General features: G+C 44.7%; 1 protein-coding gene across 1 annotated transcript in view; it reads right to left on the bottom strand.

The window, feature by feature from the left end:
- Positions 1-15,292, bottom strand: part of ZNF592 (zinc finger protein 592) — a 20,997-nt gene extending 5,705 nt beyond the window's left edge. The window contains exons 1-2 of the mRNA XM_008062086.1: positions 13,058-15,292; positions 7,347-7,525 (exon numbers count right to left, since the gene is read on the bottom strand). Of these exons, the coding sequence (XP_008060277.1) occupies positions 7,347-7,525; positions 13,058-15,277 (2,399 nt within the window). The 5' untranslated portion in view covers positions 15,278-15,292. The remainder of the gene's footprint in view (positions 1-7,346; positions 7,526-13,057) is intronic.
- Between the last annotated feature and the right edge of the window lie 406 nt (positions 15,293-15,698).

Below are 15,698 nucleotides of genomic sequence, written 5' to 3'. Positions count from 1 at the left end.
GGCCGGGAGCGGCCACTGCACTCCAGTCTGGGTGACAGAGTGAGACTCAAAAAAAAAAAAGATAAACAACACTTAAAGTCCAGGAGGAAATACTCTAGAGTAGTACTGTCTAGTGGAACTTTCTGTGACGGTGAAAGTGTTCAATGTCCATGCGCCTTATTGATTGATTGATTGATTGATTGATTGATTTATGAGTTGGAATCTCACTCTGTCACCCAGGCTGGAGTGCAGTGGCACACTCATGGCCACTGCAGCCTGGACCTGCTGAGCTCAGGTGTTCCTTCTGCCTCAGCCTTCCAAGTAGCTGGAACTACAGGCATGTGCCACCACACTCAGCTAATTTTTTGATTTATTGTAGAGATGAGGTCTCACCTAGTTGCCCAAGCTGCTCTCAAACCTGTGGGCTCTAGCAATCCTCTCACCTCAACTTCCCAAAGTGCTGGGATTATAGGCGTGAGCCAACACGTCTGGCGGCTTTTTAAATTTAAATGAATAAAATAAAAAGTTTAGTGGCTCATGCCCATAATCCCAACACTTCGAGAGACTGAGGCAGGAGGTTTGCTTGAGCCTGGGAGTTTGAGATCAGCCTGGGCAACATAGCAAAACTTTATCTCTACAAAAAAAAAATTAGCCAGGTATGGTAGTATCTCAGCTACTTGGGAGGCTAGGGTGGGAGGATCACCTGAGCCCAGGAAGTCAAGACTGTGGTAAGTGGTTGATCATGCCATTCTACTCCAGCTGGGTGACAGAGTAAGACTCCTGACTCAAAATAATAATAATAATAATAAAAACAAAAATTTCAGTTCCTCAGTCACAATGGCCACATTTCAAGCACGCAATAGCCACATATGCTGGTACTGTTCTGGACAGTACCTAAACTATTGTGTGTCTCCTTGGTAGGACTATGAATAACTTTTCATTTCTTTTTCTCCCTACAGATTTGTATTTTCTAAGTTTTGTTTGGTGGATATATATTTTTACAATGTATTAATAGATAAGATAAAGAACTGTCTTAAACTATTTTCCTGAAATTGAGACCATAAGGAATTCTTGTTTGAACTTCAAAATATCTGTCTGCAAATACTGTCTGTCCTTTTTCCAGTAGCAGGGAAAGATAAGGCCTTTCTCCTGCCAGCCTGCATCTGTGAAGGCTCCGAGTTCCTGTTTTCTTCCTTTTGCTGCAGTACTGCCTGCCCCTGTAACTTTGACATCCCGATAAGCACTAGACAGAGGCTGTGGCGTCAATAAAATAAAGGTCATGCCTTCATTTATGAATTCTTTGACTCCTGAATGTTACCCTTCATTTTACTACCTTAGCCCATTTTCACAACCCATATAAATCACCACAGAATCCTGGCTAATCCTTTTTTTTCCTTTTATGTGTACATTGTGGGGGAAGGGGAGAGAATCACCTTTGCAAATTTAATTAGCAATGAGAAGCAGCCCATAGAACCAGAAAGCTGTTTGCAATTAACTCCACAGAGCGTTCATTACTAAATGTGTATGTGCTTTAAATTAGGGTTTCTATACAAACTGCTTAATTATATTTTATTTTCTCTTCTGCTAAATAGTGAAACCAACTTCTAGCATAGAGAAGTACTTTCATACCACAAAGTATTATGAGAAAAGAAAATGTACATATTTCCAAATTCATCCAAAGCAGCCAGGTATACCTGGCACATGTACAGTGGCTTTATTTCTGGTCCTAAGTGGCTTTATTTCTGTCATCTGTCCAAACTCTTGCAGAAACAACAGAAATATGCTCTTCTCAAACGCCACTGAAAATTCATTCTATGTATCCTGTAGATATTCTTTGGGAAACTCACTGAAAGTCTGAAAATAAAGGGGTAAAAGAATACATGCAAAGCAGCCTCAGTGAAGGACTGAATCTAGCAGTGTTTGCAAATTTACAAGAAGGTGTGCAGAAAGGAACTCCAACCACATGACACAACCCTTGACCACATTTCTTGTTTTTTTGTTTTGTTTTGTTTTATTTTGTTTGAGTTGGAGTCTCACTCTGTCACCCAGACTGGAGTGCAGTGGCCTCTCCTGGCCACTGCCGCCTTGACCTGCTGGGCTCCGGCGATCCTTCCGCCTCAGCCTTCCGAGTAGCCAGAACTACAGGCGCGCACTACCACACCCAGCTAATTTTTGATTTATTGTAGAGATGAGGTCTCACCAAGTTTCCCAGGCGGGTCTCGAACCCGCGGGCTCAGACAATCCACTTACCTCGGCCTCCCAAAGTGCTGGGATTACAGGCTGAGCCACCGAGCCTGGCCCCCTTGACCACATTTCTTAAGAGAAAAAGGACAATTACAGAATCACATGCTGTGAAATATGTAAAGCTTTAGAAGAGATAATAAAGAGCATAAAATATTTAACTTTGCTAACAATCATAAATAAGAAAATAACATTATGTAAACACTCTAAACTTGCTTCCTTGGCCACTTCCCAAGTTATCAGCAAAAAGCAGAATAATTTATAAAATTCTAAAATATATATGCATAATGTATGTATACATTTTACATAAAACACATAAAAATGATGTATATAAAAATGTGTGGGCTTTTTACATTGTCTTCAAGAAAAAGCAAAAACAATACAAAACATAAAATAATATTGTGGGCCAGACGTGGTGGCTCACTTCTGTAATCCCAGCATTTTCGGAGGCTGAGGCAGGAGGACTGCTTGAGCCCAGGAGTTCAAGATCAGCCTAGGCAACATAGCATGACCTTGTCTCTAAAATATAAAATAAAGTCATTAGCTGGGCATGGTGGCACATGCCTTTAGTACTAGCTACTTGGGAGGTTGAGGTAGAAGGATCATCTAAGCTCAGGAGGTCAAGGCTGCAGTGCACTTGCACTCCAACCTGGACGACAGAGACCCAAACTCAAAATAATAATGATGATGATGATGATGATGTAAAACTCTGTAGTTGAGCTCAATAAAATGGAACATAGATCTATTTTGAGAGTTTATTAAAAAAACATGAACACCAATGGAATGGGAGAAAATATTTACAAATCATATCTCTGACAGGGGATTTGTATTCAGAATACATAAAGAACTCATACAACTCAATAATAAGATGTCCAATAACTCAATTTTAAAGTAGGCAAAAGATCCAAATAGATATTTCTCCAAAGAAGATATACAAATGGTCAATAAGCACAAGCTCAGCACCATTAACCATCAGGGAAATAAGATACCACTTCACACCCACAAAGATGGTTACAATAAAAAAGACAATAACAAATATCAGCAAGGATGTAGAGAAATCAAAACCTTCATACATTGCTAGTAAGAAGGTAAAAAACGGGGCAGTCACTTTGGAAAACAGTGACAGTTCCTCAAAAAGTTAAACATATAGTTACTATTGGATCTAGCTACTCTACTCCTAGATATACAGGGGTGCCAAAAAAATGTATACACACTTTAAGTATGGCCTTCACTCAAAGGATGGCATTATTCAAATGAATGCTAGCATCACCATGCAACAGGCAGGACAATCAAAGAAAATGGCAGAGGCAGGATTCAGTGGCTCAGCCTCTAATCCCAGCACTCTGGGAGGCCGAAGTGAGTGGATTGCTGGAGTCCGCAGGTTCGAGACCAGCCCAGGCAACTTGGTGAGACCTCATGTAGCTTCAATAAATAAAAAATTAGCCAGGCATGGTAGGGCACACCTATAGTTCTGGTTACTTGGAAGGCTGAGGTGGAAGGATCACCAGAGCCCAGCAGGTCAATGCTGGGGTGGCTGTGAGTGTGCCACTGCCCTCCAGCCTGGGCAACAGAGTGAGACTTCAACTAAAAAAAAAAAAAAAAAAGAAAAGAAAATGGCAGAAGCATAGTTGAGTGAATGTCATATTACACACTGCTACTGTAATTCAATTCAACTTCAAAAAGTAATACCTATATAACATCTCTTAAAATGTTATACATTCCAAAAGAACTGAAAACATATGTCCACATTATAAACTTGTCCATAAATGTTCAACAACAGCATTATCATGATAACCAAGAGGTAGAACAAACCCAACTGTCCATTAGCTGATGAAGGGATAAATAAAACATGGAATATTCACACAATGGAATATCATTCAGCCATAAAAAGCAATGAAATACTGATATATGCTACAACATGGACGAACCTTGAAAACATTAGGCAAAGACCACATATTATATAATATCATTTATATGAAATATCCAGAAAAGCTCAAGCTAGGAGTTGGAAAGTAAATTAGTGGTTGCCTAGGGCTGGGGGGATAGAATAACGGGTAAGCAGGGGTTTTTTTTTTTGGACAGTAAAAATGTTCTAAAATTGTAGTGACTATACAACTCTACAAATATAGGGTGAATTATATGGTATGCAAATGACATCACAACAAAAATACAATAAGACACTAATGTATCAGTGTGTATGTCTTCTGACTTCAACTATAGATTACAGAAAATTTTAACGTCATTATCTTCAGTAATCCTTATAACTGAATCACAATACATTTTTGTCTGGCAGTCCTTACAAAAAGGTTTGATAAACTGAACTGCTTTTGAGGCACTACGTTTCTTTTTACTCTTACATAAGAAAGTAAAATAAAATATTTAATTAAAAAACAAAACTAGGGCTGGGAATATTGGCTCATGCCTATAATCCCAGCACTCTGGAAGGTGGAGGCGAGAGGAATGCTTGAGCCCTGGGGTTCGAGACCAGCCTGAGCAACTTGGTGAGACCTCATCTCCACAATTAAAAAAAAAAATTAGCCAGCCATGGTGGCACATGCCTATAGTTCCAGCTTCTTGGAAAGCTGAGGTGGAAGGATCGCTGAGCCCAGCAGATTGAGGCTGAAGTAGCCATGAGTGTGCCACTGCAGTCCAGTCTGGAAGACAGAGATTTTGACTCAAAAAGAAAAAAAAGGTATTAACCCATTTGTGCAATTGAAAATGTCTTGGATTCAAGATTCAAAGATGAATATCTGGCCAGGTTTGGTGGCTCACATCTGTAATCCTAGCACTTTGGGAGGCCGAGGTGGGAGGATTTCTGAGCCCAGGAGTTTGCATCCAGCCTAGACAAAATAGTAAGACTGTGTCTCTACAAAGTAAAAAAATTAGCTACTTGAGAGGCTGAGGCAGAATTGCCTGAGCCCAGAAGATCAAGGCTGCTGTGAGCTGTGATGGTGCCACTGCACTCTAGCCTGGGTGACAGAGTAAGACTCCAACTCAAAAATAAAATATAAAATATGTAGGTGTTGATTGTGTTGCTATTGGACTGAATTTTCTCTCAGATCAGGCAACATACACTTAGTCAAAGTTAGACAAGGTATTTTTAAATGTTATAGGATACTGTAAAAACACACATTCAGGTGTTTGGTTTAGAATATAGCTTGGGCTACTGCCAAGCAAAGCTCTCCTGCACCATGGCAATGAGGGCTTTGTATAATCCTATCTCTGGTTTGTCTCATTTCTCATGGACTTTAGATTCACTAACCTCTATAACATGTAATAGAAATCAATCTAGGCCGGGCTTGGTGGCTAAGCCTGTAATTCCAGCACTTTGGGAGGCCAAGATGAGTGGATTGCTGGGGCCCACAGGTTCGAGACCAGCTGGGCAACTTGGCAAGACATCGTCTCTACAATCAAAAATAAAAAATTAGCCGGGTATGGTAGAGCGTGCCTGTAATTCTGGCTACTTGGAAGGCGGAGGCAGGAGGATCACCAGAGCCCAGCAGGTTGACACTGGAGTGGGTATGCCACTGCACTCCAGCCTGGGTGACAGGGTAAGATTCCAACTCAAAAAAAAAAAAGAGAGAGAAAGAAATCAGTCCACATTTTTAAATGTTTTCACCAAGACCAAAACCTAGGAGTCACTGCAAACCCTTCCCCCCCGCTCCCATATACATCAAATCCTAGTGCTTCAGCTTCCTAAACCCCTCTCAAATCTACCTTCTCTCCATTTCCATGGTCATGCCTTGGCTGAAGCTCTCAGCGTCTCATCTGGACAATCACACCTGCCACTCAAGCAGTCCGTAATCTCTCCCCTCACTAATACATGTGTCAGCCTCCCAGAGTGGTCTTTCGAAAACACAGACTAGCTGGATCACCCGCCTGCTATACATCTTTCTGTAGCTCCTCACCATCCATTAGATAAAGCCCAAATATCTGCCAAGGAATCATGGTCTTTCTTGCAGGTCTGGCCTCTGCCAATTTCCTAGCCTCATCTCTCACCACTCTCCCAGTTAACTCTGACACTCCTCTATACAACTACTTATCATTCCTATCATCCCTTTTATGTATGCTGGGATCCCTGCTTGGACCTGTGCCAGACATGATCTCCCCCTTTCTTCTGCCTGAAAACCTCTCAATATCTCCTTTAGGAATCTTTCCTAGTCATTTCGCTATGTGGGACTTACCATGCTGGGTTATATTATTACCTTTGTTCATACATTTGTAACCTACCAGACTGAAGCCCCCTTGAGGGACAGGGCTGTGTCTTAATCATCTTTGTAATCTGACCATCTAGCACAATGCTAAAGACAAGAAGTACACACACAAAAGACAAATGAACTAAAACAAAAAAAAAGTCTTAACGCCAAAGAGCAGAATACTGCACTAAACTTGGTCAAAATTAACTTTCAGAAGTGAGAATGATAAAGTAGTAGAACAGTGAAGGACACCTAACTGGGTCAGCCTAAAGCAATGACCTCTAGAGGGAGTTTTCTCCCCTACTTTGATCCTTTCCTAAAAATGACTTCTTGCTTATGCACGTTTGACACAATGGAGGCGATTCTGTTTAAAATAAGAATTGGTTTAACTATGAGGTGATCCTTTTCTCTATCCTCAACTTTGAAATATTCTCAGGTTTTGCCTATTTCTCACACACTCACAAGAACGAACTGACAAAAATGAAGATACTTAAAGCCCTTTAAGTTTGGTATCTTGCAGTCCCACTTGTTAAAACCTGAGAACATTTCAAAGTACTGCAATTAGTAAATTTATTATTGAAACAGTACCTTAAATATAACATGCCAAACAAGATAACTTTGTAAGCAAATTAAATTTACATACTTTAAAAACCTAATAGACAATGTATTATGTGTATCCTAATCTCACTAAAACTTTCCCCCTTCAGAGCTATTTTTTAAAATAAGTTTTAAAAACTCCTTGTTCTTCTCTCCTTTGCTCTTCCTGTCCTCCACAAAATAAAAATGTCTATCCACACACCAACAAATGCTCTTGTCCTGTTAGGCTGGAACCCAGGCCTCTTAAGAACAAAACTACCTGAAATGAGTTCTGGCCTAGGAAAAGGACAGGCCACTGGGCAATACCAGGACAGCAAGCCAGGCAGCACCCACCTGTAGCCCACCTTGCGGGCATAGTGCAGGCAATTCTCCTTTACGTGGGTCTGGAAGTAGGCAGAGCGACAGAGGACCCCACACTCCGGGCAGCAGTAGGGGGACTTGTGTGCATGAATCCGCTGGTGGGCACAGAAACTGCACTGGTTGGGCAGCAGCATCTGGCATACCTGGCAAGTCTAGGAAAGAACACCAAGAAAGCAGATCACGCAGGGGCTGCAGACCCGTGGCTCTCCAATAGGAGCAACTGGCTTTCCAGGACATGGGTCAGAGTAGCCCCTTCCCCCAACCACTTTCTCTTTCAACTCTCCTAGGGCACTTGTGACACCCCCACACCTTATTAAAGGTGTTGATACTGACACCCACACAATCTTTGCCTGCCACCTGAGGCCAGAGGAGTTGCTTAGAGAAGCATAGAAGCCAGCTTAAACGGGTTCCCACTGACCACAGATGGGATAATGTGGCATTTAATAATCAGAAACAAACCTGACCCTATTTTCCTAAAGATTAGTTTTACTTCTAGGATTGTATTTCTTTCCTCTGGCTTAGCAGAGGACCAGGTTTTTCTTTGTGAAAGCCAAAGGCACTTCTTGAATTCTAGGACCTCAGTGTACTGCCAGATGCATCAGCGTCTCTGTCTCAGCTCAGCAGAGGCAGTTCTTGCCATTCACCCCCCAAAATGGCCTGGTGGAGACCTGCTCAGCACCCCTAGTCAGGTGGTTCACTGACGTTCAAAGCAGACCTGAGCCTGCCATGAATAGTACTCAGCAGGCTCTTGATACAGACTGGCTTGAGTGGTCTTGTCAGTTTCATTGCCCCAGTCCTCTCTGCCCATTCTGGAGGGTGCCCTGAGCCAAAACTAAGCAAATACACCCACAGACAAGAACAAATTAGGTAGCAGATTCTTTGTTCCCAGCCCTAGGAGAAAACCAGAGGAGGTACGAGTCCTCCAGCTAGACTCAATGAAGCTCTAATGGGCAGAGCTCAGACATTCTAGAAGGGCAAGGCAAGAGACTGAGCTAGTACCTGCACCCTGGAGAGGCCTGTCACAGCTTCTTAGTAAAAACAGGACACCTGCCCTACTCACTGAGGGGCCTACTGACCTGGGGCCAGAGGAGTTACTTAGAGAGGCATAGAAGCCAGCTTAAAGGGGTTCCCATTGACCACAGATGGGATAATGTAAGCATCAAAAAGAATGACTGAACACATAAATATACTGCATAGATGAAAATCAATGAGTGCATTATGATAATAAAACTAAAAATAATAGAAATCACCGCATACTCATTAGGATGGCTATTATTTTTGAAAAACCAGATGGTAATAAGTGTTGGCAAGGATGAGGATGTGGGAAAAATGGAGTTCTTGTACACTGTTGGTGGAAATGTAACATGGTGTAGCTGCTGTGGAAAACAGTATAGTGGTACCTCAAAAAACTAAACATAGAAGTACTATACAATCCAGCAATGACACTTCTGGGTGTACACCCAAACTAACTAAAAGCAAAGTTTCAAAGAGATATTTGTATACCCATGTTCATAGCAACATTATTCACAACGGCTAAAACTTGGAAACAACCCAAGTGTCCATCAACAGATAAAAGGATAAACAAAATGTGGTGTATATATATATATATATATATATATATATATATATATATATACACACACACACACAATGGAATGTTATTCAGTCTTAATAAAAGAGGAAATTCTCACACATACTAAACATTGGATGAACGTTAAGGACATGCTAAGTGAAATAAACCAGCCACAAAAAACCAAAAACTATATGATTCCACTTGTATGAGGTAACTTGAGTAGTCAAAGCTCATGCGACAGAAATATGATGGTGGTTGCCAGGGGTTGGGGGGAGCAGGGAGGAAGGAGAAATGAGGAGTTATTTTTTAATGGGTACAGAATTTCAGTTTTGCAAGATGAAAAGAGTTCTGGAGATTGGCTGCATGACAATGTGGATATATTTAACATTAACACAACTGAACTGTATGCTTAAAAGTTATTAAGATGGGAAACTTCATGTTATGTATATTTTGCCACAATTAAAAAAATAGAAGACGGACTCTTAGAGTACCACTTGAGATTGCAGGGCATCAGTTCACTACTCTGAAAACTGCTCATTTTTATAAACAAACTACTCATTCCATTTTCCAACATAAATATAAAATAAGTTTCTTTGAGTCAGAGTCTCACTATGTCACCCAGACTGGAGTGCAGAAGCACGCTCACGGGCACCGCAACCTCGATCTACTGGGCTCAGGTGATCCTTCTGCCTCAGTCTTCCAAGTAGATGGAACTACAAGTACCTGCTACCACATCTGTCTAATTTTTTGATTTATTGTAGAGAATAGGTCTCATCATGTTGCCCAGGCTGGTCTCAAACCCCTGGGCTCTGGCAATCTTCCCACCTCAGCCTCCCAAAGTGCTGAGATTACAGGCTTGAGCCACCATGCCCAGCATTACTGTGTTTCAAAGTAACCAAATAGCCCTCATGGAAGTGGAAAAAATATTTTATACAGAATTCTAGCCAATAAGTGAGAAAAAAAAAAAAAAAGAAGTTATTTTGGAGTTCCTTTGGAACTCAACAAAATTAGATTTAAGCAGTGATTATTGATGGATACGAAAATCATTAGAGAAAAGGTAGAAAACTTTATAATGAAGGGATCAGAATATCACCATCTAAATTTACTGATCAAGTTCAGCATCATTAAAAGTGAGACAATCAGGCACTGTGTACCTCCTGAAGTACAAATTGAAACAGAAAGAACGCAGTACCCCCTACTTACACCTCTGACAAAACAGAACCTGAATCTAATCAAGTCTTTATTGCTAACTTCTGTACAGAAAAAATATGGGATATAGAGGAAAAAGAAGTAATCAGTGAAAGTCAGAATTGTCCTGAAAAAATCAGGAAGCAATCAGTCAAACATAGAATTGTCCTCAAAATTCTCAAGACACACGCATGAACCAGATTCTTCAGTAGATCAATGGCATGAAAAAAGGGGGTCCAGTGGGGTGGAGTGGGAAGAGGTACTGTTCTAGATTAAGCCATTTAAGAAACATGGCTCACGCCTGTAATCCCAGCATTTTGGGGGCAGAGGAGAGAGGACTGTCTGAGCACATGGGTTCAAGACCCAGCCTGGGCAACATGGTGAGACTTCATCTCTACAAGAAATGAAAAAATTAGCTGGACATGGTGGCACATACTGGTGGTTCCAGTTACTTGGAAGGCTGAGACAGAAGGATTACCTGAGCCCAGCGGGTCAAGGCTATGGTGGTCATGAGCGTGCCACTGCACTCCAGTCTGGGTAACAGAGTGAGACTCCAACTCAAAAAAATAAAAATAGAAGTAAAATATTATAAATTTTAAAAAAAGAAAGAAACATGAACAAATGTAATGTATGACTCATGCTTGATCCCTGATTGCAAAAAGACATTTTTTGAAAAAACTGGAAAAATGAATATGGACTTATGTTAGGTAATATTAAGGAACTGTTGTTAATTTTGTTAGATATAATAATGACAATATATTTAAATAAAAATGCTAAAAACAAGAAAAATAGCCCCTCTGTGCTGACATCCTGCCTGAACACCGTTGCTTGGAATGCAAGGGGAAGGGTACAAAGACGCCCTCAGTCACTGCAGAGGGAGGCATACTCCATTCTGGTACAGACTCCCAGGGAGAAGACAGAGAGCCCAAACCTACATCATCCCTGCAGTTCGTACTTGGTGCAGCCCAACCCACCCATACACCCCTGGCCATGGACGTGTGGCTTGTCATGTGGAAATCCAAGCCTAGCAGCCTCAGGACTAGTTTTTGATACCAGAGCTCAACTTTACCTTTTCCCTGAGACTCAGGTCAGATTTAGTACCATGAGATTGTGTAAGGCAGTCAAGCTAGGTGGAGACAGGTCTGAAGGCCTTCCTGGGCATGCTTCCCTTCCTGTCAGGGGGGTGCTCTTCTCCAGCTCCCAATAGGTGAGAATGACACAGAGGAGATGCAGGAGTGGAAGGGTGCCATGCCTGTCTGGAATCCGACACCCAGGGCTCTGCCTACTCAGATTTTAGAAGATGAACAAGGAGCAGTGTGAAAAAAACCCACAGGTTCAGGCATCAGACCTCCACTGCCAAGGATCTTCATCATATGACTCAGAGAAACACTGGCTCAACTCAACTATGCTGGTACAGCAAGAACACTGAAGCCCCTGGGGAAGGGGCCCAGCATGAGCACACTCTATCTGACTCATGGAGAGAAAATGCAAACTGAAACAGAGAGAGGGTGAAGAGGAGGCCACAAAATGACCCTACAGCACCTCCTGGCCCCTTTGGGGGTCTGGGTCCTCTGCAGAAGCCCCCCAAGCACACCACAGTCAATCTCCAGCTTCTACCCCAAAACTCCCAAGGCCAGCCCACACCCAACACCCCTGCTCCTCAAACCCACTCTGCACTCTCACAGACTTTTGCTCCCTATACCTGAGACATCCTTGCCTCTCTCGCTTCTCCAAACTCATCCTTGCAGGCCCAATTGAAATGTTCCACCTTTCTTATGATGGAATCACCATGAATCAGTCCCTAGTCTGAGCAACTAGGTTTATAACACTGTTTTAGCCCCAATCTCAGTCTGCCATACACAATAGCTGTTTGGATGATGATCCCTGCCCTTGCTAAGCCACTATGAGCTCCTGAGGAAGGTGCATCTCCCTTCTGCTGTCATTTCCAGTTCAGAACACAGCCCTCATGCACAGTGGGCATTTAGAGAACATGGGCAAAGCTACCAACACATGCACAGGCTCCTGGCCGAGCTGAAGTAAAAATGGCTGTTTTGCTTTCCTCCCAGGCCTCTGAAGTCCTGGCTGAGGGAAGCATGGAGAGAGATGGGCTTGGCAGGTCATGAAGAGAATCTCCTTCTGGAGGCATATCTGGAGGCCTTCTTTGTGGAACCTGCTAATACGTGACACAGATGGCCACCGACACACAGGGTGTTAAAGGGTATTCTCAGCACAGAATGCCATTAAAAAAAAAAAGCCAGATCTCATCAACTATAAGCAAGAATCAGAACAAGCAGATAAGCACAGTTGTTTTCTTGTAGTAAAAATACAGTTGAAAGGAGGCCCCAAAAGCCTCAGCCACAGGTCCTGCATGTTCATCCTCTCTTCTTCCATCTACCTCAGGCCTGCCACTGACCCTACTTCAGTTTCCCCAAAGGGACTCTACAAAAACAGCTGTGTCTGCTGCAGGCAGAACAACTCATTCAAGGCACAGTTTTTAGAAGAACAGACTGAGGTGCAGGGGCAGTGACTCCTACCTCTGCCCCAAATTCCCTGAGCTCATGCTAAGAACGTGATAACACCTGCCAGAGACCAGAGGGGAATCATCCAGTAAAGACCCACTCAGGCCTGATGATGAGCCCTGGCAGCCCACTGGAGTGGGAGTGGAGTGGAAATGGGGCATGTCCATAAGTACACTCGTCAGATCTTCAGGGGCTCTTCTCAGTTATGGACAGGGCCCCTATCCCAGTAAACATCGAGCACTAGATATTCAGGCAGGTCACTAACCATCAAGTAAGATGACCTCTTCTAAGACTCATAAGGATTCCACCAATGCCCCCACAGAAATGAGTTTTTCTCTCTGTGCCTGATTGTGGAACTGATGTGACCCTGGGCCCAACACCCATCACAGTCGGGATCTGCTTACCAGTCCCTCGGTCTCCTCTGTCGTCCTCTGGAAATGTGCAGCCAGGACCGTGAAGTCCCGCATCTGCTTGTGACATTCAAGACACTTGATCGCGTACCGGATGAGCCTCACAGGGTCTGGGTAGAGAGGCAAGGCTGGAAGAGGGGAGCTGGAACTGCCTGAAGTGAGACCATGTTTGGGAGAGGATGAGGGGGCCGGAGCTGCTGGTGCCGTGGAGTTCACAGGGGCCGACACAAACATTTGGTCCGCAGAGATGGGCTTTACGAGCAGCTGGGAACACTGCATGACGAGCCCCTTGCTCTTGTGGTCGCGGGCGTGCCGGAGCAGGCTGCACTTGTTGAAGAAGAGCAGTGTCTTGGAGCACAGAGTGCACAGCACCTCAATGTGGACACTCCGCCGGCCATAATGCTGGCTCAGGCTCTTCTCTAAGGCAAACGCGTCTCCACACTCCAGGCAGCAGTACCCACTGGCCGGCACGTGGATCCTGCTGTCTGCAGGTGGGCTGAGATTTGGCGCATAGAGGGGCACGGGGTTGGAGCTGTGGAGGACCTTGTTGAAGACCTCCACAATCAGTGGGGCAGCCTTTTTCACCTGGTGGACCAGGGGCACTGACATCTGTGTAAGCTGTGGCTGGCTCCGTCGCTGCGCTGAGGACTTGGCCGTCACTGAAGCGGCAACGCTGTGGGGGACGAGGTTCAGGTTGGCCAGGTGCACGGCTTTGGGCAGGAGGTTGGCAGGGGCCAGGGTGGATGCCTGCAATGCTGTGCTCTGTTGCTTCTTGCCCATTTGTGAGCCCAGGGCAGCCCCCTTTGGGACCCGGGGCCCAGAGCTGCAGCAGGGAGACGAAGAGTCACTGGACTTTGCCACGCTCTCGTCCCCTTTCCTGTCACCCTGGGGGCTCCCTGAATTTGTGCCTGACTCAGGAAAGTGCTCTTCCACCGGCACCTCGTCCCCTGGCACCTCGCTTGGGACCTCGGCAATGGCGCTCCCGAGAGGTGACCCAACAGGAGACTTACTTAGATCGTCGGGATCTGGCAGGATCCTTGTGACGGTCCGTTTGATTTCCCCTGATGATGTCTTAATGGTTTTGATTCTGACTTTGGGAATTGCTGGTGGGGAGCTGGCAGCCACAGAAGGGGAGCCTTTGCTGCTGCTGTCACTGCAGATGCTCCGAGGGCTGTCCGATGGCTTGATGCTTTTTCTAGTGGCCTCCAGAGGGCTCCGGGGACTCTTTGGTGACTTGGGCATTTTGGGGCTGCCTTTAGAACTCTCTTTAGTGGGCCCTGAGGGATCCTTCATGTGACCAGGTTGATCCTCTTTAGTGACACTGGCCACTCTTTTGGCCTGCAGGGCCACCAAGGCTGCTACACAAGAGGACAGCTTGGAATGAGCTGGTTTAAGACGCTGCCTAGGGGGGACGGATGAGTAGGGACCAAGCTCCCGGGCCAGCCCCTTGGCCTCTCCGATACTGTTGCTAGGGTGGCTATTGAACTCCAAAGCTTCTCCAAAGAATCGGCTGGCATCCAGCTCTTTGTGAGGTTCCACTGCCTTTTGCCCACCTTGCTCGTGTTCCTGCTGGCTCCCCAAGGGCAGGGGTTCTGGTTCTGGCTTGGGTTCTTTCTTACAGAAGTGATCAAACATATGCAGCTCTGGGACCGGAAACTTAGTCAGAGCCTCCAGGACTGGGCCCCCTACGGTCCCAGGAGGGGGTGGGAAATAACTATCAGAGTGCTTGGGCTTTATCCCAAACCCGTTGTCTTTGATGGGATCATCAGGTTCTGGGCTGGAGATTGGACTGAACTGGTTGAAGGTGGGTAATGGCTCTGACTTGGGAGGCTCCAGCTTGCCAGGGAAACTCCTGGCACTGTCCCCATTCATGAAAGTGGAATCGAATTTTCCACAGTTGTGCGGATCTGGAGGCAGGTCTGAGCCCCGGAATCCATTGTGCAGGAGGCTGGGAGCAATGTGATCTTTCTCTGCTTCAAATGACTCCTGGCGACTGGTGTTCTTGACAATGACACTCACGGCCGGCACATCTGGGGCTGATCCTGAGTGAGACAAGGACACACTTTCATCCATACACATGCCTGAAGGCTTGAGAGGACTCTCATTCTCCTCACTGGGTGTCTGGATGGCCTCCTTGGCGTCGAGGCTGGTAGGGTCTGGGATGTCAAAGGCAGCCAGAAGGTCATCAAAATCTGGGGTTTTCATATCCCCCATGGCTGGATGCTGGCAAGGACTATAACAGAAACAGAGAACAGAATCAGTGACCACAGGGTCCCACAGGACTCCATTCTGCACATCTTCATTGCATATTCATCCACTGAATGCACACATGCAGCTAGCACACCCATGTGGAACCTCACACACTATGATAGGAAATCACACACCTGAGTTTTACCCCAACAGGTTTCTACAGTGCTGGAGAGGTGGGGGGAGAAGTAGATAGAGCAGTTATATGTAGTGACAAGCCTGCCTGGCAGGTCTCAATATCTGGAAATTCCTGGCTGATTGCATAGCCAAAAAGAGGGTACACCCTACTATACTCCCTCAGTTTCTCAGGGAACATCATTATTCCTTGATCATGTGTGCTCACAAAAAGCCAACCACTCAGTGTTAAAAAAGTAAAATAAAAAGATTC

This window comes from Carlito syrichta, unplaced genomic scaffold (assembly GCF_000164805.1).
Source record: "Carlito syrichta isolate Samal-C Ts95f unplaced genomic scaffold, Tarsius_syrichta-2.0.1 Scaffold305654, whole genome shotgun sequence".
Taxonomy (NCBI): domain Eukaryota; kingdom Metazoa; phylum Chordata; class Mammalia; order Primates; family Tarsiidae; genus Carlito; species Carlito syrichta.
Note: the sequence above shows the minus strand (reverse complement) of the source record. Positions and strands in the feature narration are given on the sequence as shown.